General features: G+C 37.6%; 1 protein-coding gene across 1 annotated transcript; it reads right to left on the reverse strand.

The window, feature by feature from the left end:
* Positions 1–207: 207 nt before the first annotated feature.
* Positions 208–591, reverse strand: LOC103286204 (high mobility group protein B3-like). Its single transcript, XM_054714274.1, has one exon. It carries the CDS (start codon positions 589–591, stop codon positions 208–210), a length of 384 nt encoding a protein of 127 aa, XP_054570249.1.
* Positions 592–14,138: the final 13,547 nt, after the last annotated feature.

Here is a 14,138-nt window from a genome sequence, read left to right on the forward strand (position 1 = left end):
CCCTACACTAAGGTATTCACAAGGAGACAGATAAACAGGTGTTTTTTTTAATTCATCCTCCTCCTCCTCTTCTTCCTTCTCCTCTTCTTCATCTTCTTCCACCTTTTCCCAGACAACTTTACCGATACCCTTTGCGCCATCAAACTTGCCTTTAGACCTATATAGTCAGCGACATCCTTCTCATACTCCTCCTTCAGCTTTGCAGCCTTATTGTTGTAAGGTTGCTTTTTTGCTGTCACTTAAATTATTCCACATCTCACCCAGCTTCTTTGCCACATCTCCAATAGAGACTCCAGGGTTTGTGGATTTGATCTTGGGGCGGAATTCCGAGCAGAAAAGGAAAAATCCAGACGGTGGCCTTTTGGGGGCATTTGGGTCCTTCTTTTTCTTGCCTCCTTTAGCTGGTCCATAATCCTTCATTTCCCGAGCACAGCGTACTTTATACGCCTTTGCCATCTCATCAAATTTAGATTTATCTTTTGCCGACATTGTCTTCCACCTCTGAGAGCACTTAGAAAATTCTGCAAAATTGACTGGAACTTCTGGGTTTTTCTTCTTATGTTCCTCTCTGCATCTGCACAAAGAAGGCATAAGCAGACATCTTGGCCTTTGGCTTCTTGGGGTCACCTGTATCCATCCTGACCATATTGTTCACTAGCCTGGGCAGCGCAGGGCACAACGCCAGGCTCAGCGCTCCCCAGCCTCGTGCTAGCTGCCTCCAAGTGAGATATTTTAAAGCAATGAAACAGAAAATAGAAAACATGGCTAAAATGATGAGCAAATAAAGAATACATGGTATTATCACTTAAAGGTTGATAAGAGCAGGTGACAGTGTTACGTTCTGAGAAAGAGGTGTATATTGCAGTGATGAGTCCATGTTCTGATCATGGTTACAGAAGTAGGCAAAGGGTCAGAGTGGACAAAAAGCTCAAATCATTCCTGTGCTTAATTGTCAACATGTTTCTAAATTCCAAAAGTCAAAACAAAACAGAACAACTCTCGCCACCCCCCAAAAAGACAATTAAATTAATATGTTGCTTTTTTTTTTTTTTTTTATCAGGGGAGAGAGGAGCTACAATTGTGCAGCTTGGTACAGTTAGACATGGAGGTGTATGGGAGCGTATTCCTTCTTGTCTATACTTCACTGTTTGCATTTTTATAGACCTGGTGCCTAAATGTTTGATAAAAATTGGTGCACATTGATTTTGATACACAATTTTGGAAAGAAGAATGAAGGGAAACTAGGCCGAGGAGGAAGACAATCGGGAGGCAGGCATTTGCAATCTCATTTTCTGGCATAAGGGCCAGATGAGAGAAAAGTCCCTAGTGTTTGGTTTGAAGGTATGTTTTATGCAACAAAGAACTGAGAAGGCTGACCTCCTTCTCAGGAAAGAGGGAAAATGTATGAAACAGATAACAGGCAGATGCCAAATGGAAGGCTTATACTCTGCTTTCCTAGGTTCTGCATGTGTCCCTTGGAGGCATGCTGAGTTCATTTCTGTGCTCTGTGGACAGGTGTGTGCACTGTGCCCTCATTACATTGATTTCTTAGGGAAGTCTCAGAGGAGAGGAAAAGAGTGACAGGGAGGGGATATATATATATTTTTTTAATTGGAGTCTGAAACCTGTAACTTTTGGCTGCAGCCCTAAGACTGTGATTTTAGTCCTGGCTCAACCATGCTGTGTTGCATGAGAAACACTGTTTTACCTGATCCAAAAACAACATCTATGATTCCCGTGTTCTCACCAGAGTGTAAGCTTGAAGGTGTGCTGTAATATTTTTAACAGTTTCCTGTGGAATGCTGAGTTCCATATTTTGTTTTGTTTCTCTTAAAGAAGTGATTAGGCCAGCTTTTATACATGGGAATTAGGACTTAATTTCCAGCTTACCCCTCTTATATGTGGAAGTGATTACACACAAATCCCATGCTATATTTCAAAGCCATAGTGGTAAAATAACAAGAACAAAAATACTTCTTTGTATAGAAGTTGCCATGGATTAAAAAAATGCAACACCTTTCTCTCTTTATTGCTCATTATTCCTATCACCATTAAGAGGGTATTATTATATACAGAGAGATTAAATTCTCTTCTGCCTGACAGGTGAATAACACTAGACCCCCCAAATAATGCCTAGACTCTGGGCTTACATTTGTTTTTTTACCCTTTCTGGGACACTGACCCCAGCTGATGCTGTTGACACTTCTTTTCTTTAACTTTCTTTTTTTTTTAAACACACATATTTTTATTGATTTCAGAGAGGAAGGGAGAGGGAGAAAGAGATAGACACATCAAAGATGAGAGAGAATCATTGATCGGCTTTTTCCTGCACTTTCCCCACTGGTGAATGAGCCCACAAACCAGGCATGTGCCCTTGACCAGAATCAAACCTGGGACCCCTCAGTTCATAGGCTGATATTCTATCCACTGAGCTAAACCAGCTAGGGCAACACTTCTTTTCTTTTTCTTTTTTAATATTTTTATTGATTTCAAAGAGGAAGGAAGAGGGAGAGAGAGATAGAAACATCCATGATGAGAGAGAATCATGGGTTGGCTGCTTCCTGCACCACTGGGGATCGAGCCCACAACCCAGGCATGTGCCCTTGACCAGAATCAAACCTGGGACCTTTCAGTTCGCAGGCCAACGCTCTATCCACTGAGCCAAACTGGCTAGGGCTTTTTAAAATTTTTTTTAACATTTCTTTTCTTATTTCAAGGACTGAGATTAATGGCAGGACATCATTATAGTAATGTCAGTGTTAGGATGATAAGAATGGTGACTGTGATACTGTGGGTACAAATAAAAGACTTTCCCATAAAAAGGAATTGATAGACCCTGATACTCCTCAATACAGAGATAGGATGACTCATCTTTCAAGTATGATTTCTTTAGGAAAAAACCCAAAACTGGTCACATTATGGAAGTCACAGGGGGAGCCAGTTTGAATTGAGAAAGAATGTGTTTTTTGTTTGTTTTTAACATGCTCAAAGTTGTGTTGAAATATCTGAGTTATCATTTCTAGGAGATAGGTGGAATAGTAGTTTACAGCTGGAGTTATAGAAAAAGTATTTGCGAAGTGGCTATGTGGGCACCTGTGCAAAAATCCTAAGGTCCCTGAGGAGAGGGGGTGTGGAGAGGAAAGCAGGAGTCTGGAATCTGACTCTTGGGAAGTGTACTCATTCGTCAGGCAAAGAGAGGAAGCAAAGAAGGTGACAAAAGAGTCGTGAGAAAGGTGGGAGGAGGTCCACATAATTTTCCCTTGCCTTCTGAAAGAGAATGACAAAATAAAAATGAAAGTGTAACCAGGGAACTTATATAAAAAAAAAAAAAGTAAAAACAGATACTTCCCCTTGCCACCCCCTCTCCTGATTTTTCTTATCTATAAGACATACTCTCATGGATGTTATTTCTCTCCAGAATGTAACTCAGCATGATGAAGAAATGGCAAGGAAAAAAATTTATTTGATTGATTTTTTTCCCTGAGTTTTATAATACTGTACTTCCTTTTGGTCACACATTGACAAAATATTTAAAGTTGTATAATCTAAGATTTTGGCAAAGGACAAAGAAAATATATTAAACTGTTGATGAGGGTGTAATTTGGTAAACTTTTTGTTGGGACATTTGTTAGCATCTGTCAAAACTTAAAATGTTCCTGCTGTTAGAGTTAATGACTCCACTTTTATTAGTTTATAACCATAAATATCACTGCTGGTTTTTTAGTGATCACTGCAGTCAAGTATCAGCACTCAGTTTGCCGGTAAGATACCAGGAGGGAGGTTTGGTGTGTTTTCTACATAGAAAGTTAGGAACCAGGTAACGTAACCCTGGGATAATACCTGAGGATCCTAGTTATCTGAGAATAAATATCCATTTTAAATGAAGAACAAATATAATAGACCTAAGTTAATTAGGAGATATTCTAGAGAAATAAAAGTAAATATTATAAAAATAAATTTTATCTCTGTGATAAAATTTAAATTATAATTGCTTCTGTGGGCTATTTCTTAGCACAAGATATGAATCAAATCTTGATATTTTTGGTGTAGCATTTTCAATAACTTTTTATGATAGCATGATATTGAATTCCTCATTTATGACTTTTGCGAAAAAAAAAATCATTAAGAGAACCTCAATCATTCCAAAAGCCTCTCTTTTTACTTTATCAGTAAAATAATTATTTTGAAACATCTGTCATGTAACTGTAGTTGTCAGTTTCCTTTCTGCCCGTGTTAACTAGTTTAACTATGCCATGTATCCATTGTAATCATTTTTGTGATTTTAGCATTTCTTTAGTCTCACAGCATGAAACACATTCCCTTGTGTGAAATTTGTGGTATCATTTAAAAAATCGATTTGCATTAATGTTGCATAATATTCCAAAACAACAGATTAAAATACACATCCAAAAATGAACTGGAAAAAGACAATAAAGAAATGGTGGGAGGGGGAAGATGACAGTCCTATACATTGAGGGAAATCTGAGAGGACTTCTTTTAGAAGTGACCCTTTCATTAGCTAATATTTTTTGTATTTTACTTCCTTATATAATAAAATCATGAAATTTTAGATAATATTAAGATATTGATTCAAACATATGAATTACTATAGAGTTTTAATAGTGCAAAATTTGATGTACCTCAATGTCCCTTAATAGGACAAATATTAAATAATTTATGGTATGTGGCATGTGATACTCTTCATTTGTTAATTTATTCATTTATTCATACATTTGACAAGCATTTATTGAGTTCCTATTTCGTATGAGGCCCCAGGATCTAACTCCCAGGATCATCAATCAACTGGATCTAATTGACATTTATAGAATACTTCAATCAGCAATAGCAGAATACACCTTTTATTCAAGCTCATATGTAGCATTGACCAAAATATATCTCCACATATTTAAAAGAATATAAATCATACAAAGTATATCCTCAAATCATAATGGAATTAAATTAGAAATCAACAACATAAAAGTAGCTGGACAATCACAAAATATTTGGAAATAAATCATCACATATCTAAAAACATATAGATCCAATCAAAAAATGGGCAAAGGACCTAAATAGACACTTTTTGAAAGAGGACATACAGAAGGCCAAGAGACATATGAAACCATGCTCAAAGTCACTAATCATCCGAGAGATGCAAATCAAAACAACAATGCGGTACCATCTCACACCTGTCAGAATGGCTATCATCAACAAATCAACAAACAACAAGTGCTGGAGAGGATGCAGAGAAAAAGGAACCCTCCTTCACTGCTAGTGGGAATGCAGACTGGTGCAGCCACTGTGTAAAACAGTATATTGTTTCCTCAAAAAATTAAAAATGGAACTGCCATTTGACCCAGTAATCCCACTTCTAGGAATATATCCCAAGAAAACAGAAACACCAATCAGAAAGGATACATGCACCCCTATGTTCATAGCAGCACAATTTACCATATCTAAGATTTGGAAACAGCCTAAGTGCCCATCAGCAGATGAGTGGATTAAAAAACTGTGGTACATCTACACAATGGAAAACTACCCTGCTGTAAAAAAAGAAGGAATTCTTACTATTTGCAACAGCATGGATGAAAGTGGAGAGCATTATGCTAAGCAAAGTAAGTCAGTCAGAGAAAGATAAATATCACATGATGTCACTCATTTATAAAATGAACAACATAAACTGATGAACAGAAATAGATCCAGAGACAGAGAAGCATTGATCAGACCATCAATCCTCAGAGGGAAGGCAGAGGAAGGTTGGCGGGGGGGTGGGGGGGGGTAAGGGTAAGAGACCAACCGAAGGACTTCTATGCATGCATATAAGCATAACCAATGGACGCAAGACACTGGAGGATGGGGGTGAGGGCATGTGGGGGGGGGGTAGGAGAAGCCGGGGGGGAGGTCAATGGGGAAAAAAAAAGGGGACATATGTACTACTATTTGTAATACTTTAAACAACAAAAACAACAACAAACAAAGAAAAGACACATGGGTCTAAGAATAAGTCTCTAGAGAAACTAAAAATACTTTTAGCTAAATGAAAACAAAAATACAACTTAAAATTTGTGGGATGCAGTGAGAGTAGTGCTGAGAGGAAAATTTAATTTAGTATTGAATGGATATACTAGTCAAAAATAAAGATCTACAATCAATCATCTAAGTTTCTATTTTATAAAATAGAAAAAAAGCAAATTAAACTCAAAGGAAGAAGAAAAGAAATAAGAATGAGAGCAGAAAACCATAAAACTGGAAAAATGAAATAATAAAGAAAATAAACCAAAAGATGATTTTTTTGAAAAGATCCATAAAACTGATAAATCTCTAGTGAGGCTAACCAAGATAAAAAGAAAGAAGACACAAATTACTAATATCAAACATGAAAGAGGAAATATCACTATTGATTCTATGGACATTAGAAAGATAATAAAGGAATATTATCAACAACTCTATGTCCATAAATTTGATAACTTAAATGAAATGGACCAATTCCTTTGGCAGATACAAGCAACCAAAACTCACACATAAATAACTAATCTGAACAGGTCCGTTTTTATTTTAAAAATTTAATCAATACTTGATATCATTTCAAAATCAAAAGCACCAGACCCAGGTCATTTCACTGGTGAATTTTACCAAATATTTAAGAAAAAAATTATACCAATTCTCTATCATATGTTGCAGAGACTAGAAGCTGAGAAACATTTTATAATTTTATTAGGCCACCATTTCTGTAATTTTCAAACTAGATGCGGACATCACAAGAAAGGAAAACTATAAACCAATACTTTGCATGGGTTAATATCCAAAATATATAAGGAGCTTATACAACTTAATGGAAGGAAGACAATCCAATTAAAAAATGGGCAAAGGACCTAAATAGAAACTTCTCCAACGTGGATATACAGAAACCCTAGAGGCATATGAAAAAATACTCAAAGTCACTAATAACCTGAGTAGTACAAATTAAAATGACAATGAGGTATCACCTTATACCTGTCAGAATGGCTACCATCAAATCAACAAATGGCAAGTGCTGGTGAGGATGGGGAGAAAGGGGAACCCTAGTAAGCTTCCTGTATGTGCCATACCCTACCCGTAATTGAACCCACAAACTTTTGGTAGTCAGGCTCCTACCAACTGAGTTACCTGGCCAGGGTGGATTATGTCAGTTTTATTTGGGTAAGTAAATAATTAACTGTGTTTTCAAAGGAATTAATGTTATGTGAAACTGTTATTGATTTTAAGTTCATTAAAGTTTGATATGTTTATATTTTAGTATAAAAGCAGTCTGCTAATAATATACAAGAAGACAATCTCACAAATCCCTTTTCTTTGTGTGTATCAAAACATTGCTAGTGTTCTTCAGTGTCTTCTGGTCATTGGGTATTATACACACACAAACACTCATATAATGAAAAAGAAAAATCATTTATTATATAAGTGATGGGATAAACTCAAAGGGAAATGATGAAAATATATTGAAAAATGTGCTCTAAGCTATGTTTGCTTTGCAGTCTATGCAGATTGACATTTCAAATTGTGACTAGAGAACACAGGAAATAATTGCATTCCATATTTTACAAGTATATGTGCTGGTGTTCCGTAGAATGACAGTTTGGGAAATGCATTAGCATGGATCCATTTACATGGATTCTTCTTTCCCTTTTAATGGCATCAGCCAGTGGCAATTTCAAATCTATTGTCTACAGTCCAAGCTCAAGGCAAGATCCTATGGTGGCACAATGACCCTTTTCTTTCTTATATTTCCACTAGTCTTTTTATTCTGTCTAATGCACAAGTGTATGTCAGCTAGCATTATCTTAAACTAACATTACTTTGCTAGAATTTTCCTATCAGTATAACAATTTGTCAGCTGTTGCTTTTCATAAAAAAAAAGAAAGGTTATATATATATATTATTCAGCTGACTGTGGTTCAGGGGTAAAAAGAAAAGTATGTGATAGAAATTGCGACACTCCAGTGTCCTCATATAGGAGTTCCTCTTTATCCAAGGTTTCCCTTTCCACATTTCAGTTACGCATGGTCAACCCTGGTCTGAAAATATTAAGTGGGAAATTTCAGGAATAAATCATAAGTTTTAAATTGCACACCATTCTGAATAGTGAGATGAAATCTTATGCTGTTCTGCTCCATCCCGTATGGGACATGAACCATCCCTTTGCCAGCATATCCATGCTTTATACATTACCTGCAGGTTTAGTCACTTAGTTGTCTTTGGGTTATCAGGTTGACTGTTTGTGTTCAAGTAACCCTTATTTTACTTACTAATGGTCCCAAAGCACAAGATGCTGGCAATTTGGATATGTCTAAGAGAAGTGGTAAAGTGCTTCCTGTGAGTGCAAAGGTATGGATGCATAGGAAAAACTATAGTATAAATAGGGTTCAGTACTATCTGTGGTTTCAGGCATTCACTGGGGCGTCTTGGGTCATATCCCTTGTGGATAATGGGGGACTACTGTAATTTTAATCTTGCCTATGTTTTCAGGGTCCTGATAGAGGGCAAAATAGTCAAAGTGAAACTGGAGAGCAAGTAAGTGGTACCTTAGGGTATTTCCTGATGTTATTTAGCAATCATTTCCCTTTTGGAATAGTTTATATTTTATTACTTGAAATCAATTTCTTTAATGGTAGAAGTGAATTCCTGCAGACGTATCTTCATAAATATACATACACAAGCACACGTGCACACACATTCTCGCCCCAGCACCCCAAGAGGCTTTCCTCTGTTCTTGTCCTCTGCTGACCCCAAATACTCATGTGCTCTGAAGAACAGGATTAGAAACAATTCAGTTATCATGGTGCTTGGTGGTAACTGATCGCTGTGCTAAATAATAAGAATAATTTATTAGCTCAAACAACAACTGGCCCTATATTAGCTAATTCTCATGGACACACAATTAGAATGCCCCAAATTCTACAAGTTTAAATTACTTGGAGGTCGAATGTTACTATCTCTGAAACTATTTAAATATGTGCTTTGGGCTTTGGGGAGAAATAGCAAAATGTCTATTTTGAATAGATACTTTCCATCAGTTTGATGTTTTTATGGCCGACATATAGAGATTGTACTTTCATCACTAGACAGATGCTAAATGTTCACATAAAGACAGTGAGTGTCTGTTCTGAGAAACAGTACGGCCTATCTGTATTCATATATGAAAAACCAAGATGGAACACTCATAAATACTAAGGATTTACGTTCATATAGGAATCTATCAGATGTAAATGCAAGGTTCAACAGCTCTTTAAAGGCAGAAGGATAGAGGTTGTACAGATGGGGAAAGATATTACACATTTTTATCAAGTTATAAATACAATCTTGTTTAGAGATTATGGAATCAGATAAGTAGTACTTCATCAAAGTCTATAAGAACCAGAATTTTATTATCATTGAATCAAGAAGCAACAGACAGTAAATTTAGAGAATTTTCAGAAGGAAAGTTAGTAGATCTTTGATATTCTAGAAGTTAATCTATGCATAAAGCAATTCATTTGTGTGTGTGTGTGTGTGTTTGTGTGTGTGTGTGTGTGTGTGTTTAATTTCTCACCTTGCACTCTCCATTTCAGCTATGCTGATATGGTGGTTGATTTTATTGTTCCCAGGATTCACATAGGCCACAGTAAGAAAAGAGTCAGAAGACTATCTGCCTGATACAACATTTCTTCACTTTAAGATCTTGTTTCTGGCTCCTGTTGCCTGAACCTCTGGCTCTTGTTGTTGCTCAGGCTTTAGGCTTTCTGCTGGTCAGGGTCCTTATTACTGATTTGGATTCTTACACCATATTACGTGTATATACTTTCTGCATGCTTCCTGGGTTTGACTTACTCCCTGACTCTCTGGAAGAGGATGCTTTTTATCTGAATGACCTTAAGCAATAGATGTTTAAGAGTAAAAAATGTTAGAAGGAAAATTAATTGGAGGCAGAGGCTGTCTCATTTTTAGCTGTTTATAAGCAGTTAGAATGACACCTATTATGGTAGGCAGAGTATACTCATGTCTTAATTGCTGGAACCCCTGGAATCTGTGAATATGTTATATGGCAAAGGGACTTCGTAAATGTGGTTAAGTATCTTGAGATGGCAAGTACATCCTGGATTATCTAAGTGCACTCTTTATGTAATCACAAGTATTCTTGTAAGAATGATACTGAGGAAATTTTGATTATAATAAAGGAGAAGGCAGTGTGACTAAGGAGCAGAGATTGGAGTGATATGACTAGGAGCCAAAGAATGCCATTAGGCTCTGTAAGTGGAAGAGACAAGAAACAGATTCTTCTCTGAAGGCTCCAGAAGGAACCAGCCCTCCTGACAACATTATATTTGCTCCATAAGGTTACTTTGGGCTTCTGGCCTGCAGAATTGTAAGGTAATAAATTTCTATTCCTTTAAGGCACAAAGTTGGTGGTAATTTGTTACAGAGGCAACAGGAGGTGAATATTGATTTTGGTACGTAAAAGTGGAGTGCTGCTGCAACAGATACCTGAAAATATGGCAGTGACTTTGAAATTGTGTAATGGATAGAGCCTGCAAGAATTATGAGGAACATGATAGAAAAGGTCTAGATTGCCTTAGGCAGATGTGTTAGTAAAAACAAGACATTTTAAAAATAGTACTGATGAGGGCTGAGAAGAAATGAGGGACGTTATTAGAAATTGGAGGGAAGGGGAACCCTGTTTGATAAGGTCAGGAAGCTTAGCTGAATTGTGTCCTATAGTTATGTGGAAAGAGCAACTTGTAAGCCATGAATCTGGATGTTTAGCTGAGGATCATTCCAAGAATGTGTTGAAGGTACAGTCTGATTTCTTCTTGGTGCTCATAGTATAATGTGAGAAGAAGAGATAAATTGAGGGAAGAACTATTAAGCAAAGGAAACTAAGACTTGATGATTTGGGAAATTCCTAGCTTACGTAGGTTGCAAAGGCTGCTAAAATTAGAAGATACACCATCAGGAATGTGTGTTCTGGAGAGAGGACCAAGTGTGTGGTCGGACAACCTTTTCCTAGTGCTAAAGGGATTAGGTGCATCACTCTTTGATCCCCTCAGTCATCTCAGAAGAATACAGGAAGAGAGATGAGATTACCCAGGGAAGATCTCTGGCACAGTGTCTTGTCTAATGAAGTGAATCCTTGAGATATACACAGGAGACCCACAAGGATTTGAGAATGTTTTATCAACAGAAATACTGCCAGCTTGGACAAAAAGGGTCAGAGACTAGCTAACATGAAGGAAAGTGCTCAGACTACCAAAATTATATGGGAGTGAGATAGGCTGATTACACTACACAGCTTAAAATATGTACTACCCTTTGAGAAAAAGGAAGGGTGACTCCGAGGGCAGAGGCTTGGTCCACAGACAAGAGTCTTCAGCCACAGATTACTTGCAGGCCTTGGAAACCTATTTGAGTTTTCGCAGGTAGATTTTGAAATCGTTTGGGACCAGTCACTTTCTTCTTCTTTCATATTTTCCTTGGAATGGAATGTCTATAGTTGTTATCCTATGCCTCCCCCATTATTGTTTTGAGGACCAGATAATTTTGACTAGGAATTTATAACTAGAGTCTCAATCTTACTAGATACTGAGATCTGGGACTTTTGAGTTGATGCTATAATGAATTGATATAAATGTTCTTATGAGAGGGAGGCTGAGGGAGTAGAGGAGTAGAAGATGATGTGATCTTGGAAGCAGAAATGGGAGTGATGTGACCAGGAGCCAAGGATTGTGAGCAGCATCTAAAAGTAGAGGAGGCAAGGGACATATTTTCTGGATCCTCCAGAACAGTGGTTCTCAACCTTTCTAATGCCTTGACCCTTTAATACAGTTCCTCATGTTGTGGTGACCCCCAACCATAAAATTATTTCCGTTGCTACTTCATAACTGTAATTTTGCCACTGTTATGAATAATGTAAATATCTGTGTTTTCTGATGGTCTTAGGCTCTACAGCAGCGGTTCTCAACCTGTGGGTCGTGAGCCACAGGTTGAGAACCGCTAGCAGGGTCGCCACAACAGTTATGAAGTAGCAATGGAAATAATTTTATGGTTGGGGGTCACCACAACATGAGGAACTGTATTAAATGGTCACGGCATTAGAAAGGTTGAGAACCACTGCTCCAGAAGGAACCACTTGCTGACTCCTTGATTTTTATACCTTAAGCCTCATTTTGGACTTCTGATCAGAAGAATTATAAGATAATGAATTTATTGTTTTAAACCACTACCTTTGTGGTAATCCTATATAATAAAAGGCTAATATGCAAATTATCCCCTCGGGAGTTCAACTGGGAGACTAGGAGTTCTGTAGCTCTCAATGACATGTGCTGACCACCAGGGGGCAGCACAGGGTGCTGAGGGAGGGAGAGAAAGAGGAGGCAAAGAAGGCAGGATGGGGGGAACCTGACTGATTGCTGGCCAGGCCTAGGGACCCTACCTGTGCATGAATTCATGCACCAGGCCTCTAGTTTGTTTTATAATAGCAATAGGAATTTAATATACATCATATATGTAAGAATTCAATAAGTATGTGATGAGTGACTGAGTGATAAATGAAAAAATTTTGACTTTATAGGCCAATGTAGATTTCAGAGTTATAGAATTTGAATGGGAAGCCAGTTTGATTAGAAAAATCTGCATATTAATAAAAATCTATTTTGGTAAGGATAGTTCTTTTAAATAACCTAAATTAATGTAAAGGTAGACTTAATGTTGATATTGGAAAGTTTAGAATTTTCTGGCACCTTTAGGACTAATTTTCATTAATATGAGTACTAATTACCAGATAAGACATTTTCCCTCAATTAATTGTGAGGCTTAGTGTTTAAGTTTATCAATCACCTTTGATGTTATAGAATTTAATTTTGAGTTTTTATGTGAATATAGGATTCCTAACAAATGGAATAAATAGTTATAATTTAACCACAAATCATAGGGGACTCATTCTCACTAATGAAGGGAGGGGGGTGAGCAAGAAAACTTAGCAATGCCTCATTGTTTGTTGCTTGGGCTTTATTAGAATGAAACTCTAATGGATCAAGTCAATTATAATGAAAGAGGCACATTTCTGAACATGGTACTAGTGGATACTCTTGGACCATTTGTAGTATTTTAAAAATCAGAAACAGTGGTAATTTATGGGAACTAACTTTACCAAAAATCTTCTTCAAGACCTTTAACCTTTTGCACTCGGATGTCGAGTGTGACTCGACACGGTTAGCATCGGTAGCAGCTCAAATCCAAATAAATAAGTTTGTATGAAAAGAAACTCCAGTTTTTTATTCTACTGCCCTGCTTTGTAAAATCTGGGGTATTTAAAAAATTAAATCCCGAGTAGAATAAAGGAATCGAGAAAAAAGCAAGCGAGTGCAAAGGGTTAATATGGACTGAATTATGAAGCTGTCAGAAGAAAATAATAACATAAAAGGAATTGAGTTTTTCTTGTTCCCTTCCATTATGCTTGTGAAATGGGGCTAATCCTAGTGTCTCTAAAATGACTTGCACCGTTTGTTAAAATCATTTTTCCCCTGCATATAACCTAGAAATCATCACTGGTATGCCTACATATATAACTTTAAGCAGTTGGGAAGGTATTTCACTCAGTTAAGGGGGCTAAATTCTTCTGTAATACCTATTATTTTATAAACCTGTTATATAAACCTTTATCATGTTTTTTGGCATTGATACTTTTCTAAAATTTTTGCCATGCCTCTAGAAAACTGTAGTGGATGAAGTTAAGAGCAAGAATTAAGTCTTGAGACCAAGTCCCTGAAGAGAAACCAAGATGGCGGCATAGGTTAAACACCTAACCTGCAGCCGGGCACAACAATTTCAAAAATACAACTAGAGGTCAGAACGGACATCGTCCAGAACCACAGGAGAGCTGGCGGACTGAAATGCCCACAGCTGGGGGGAAGGAGAAGGCCACGGGGACAGTCGGGGAAGCCGTAAAAGCCTGAGGTATGGAGAAACGGGCGGAGACACGAGCACACGCGCCTGCGGGGAGGATGGAACCGGAGAGGAGGGGGCGGCTGATGACCTGGCCGGAGTTCACTGGCAGGAAGGAGATAAAGGCTCCGGAGTGCGCTGAGCACCGGCTCCGATTGCACTGAACCCCATTCCGGGCGAAACCC

The sequence above is a fragment of the Eptesicus fuscus genome, chromosome 4 (assembly GCF_027574615.1).
Source record: "Eptesicus fuscus isolate TK198812 chromosome 4, DD_ASM_mEF_20220401, whole genome shotgun sequence".
Taxonomy (NCBI): domain Eukaryota; kingdom Metazoa; phylum Chordata; class Mammalia; order Chiroptera; family Vespertilionidae; genus Eptesicus; species Eptesicus fuscus.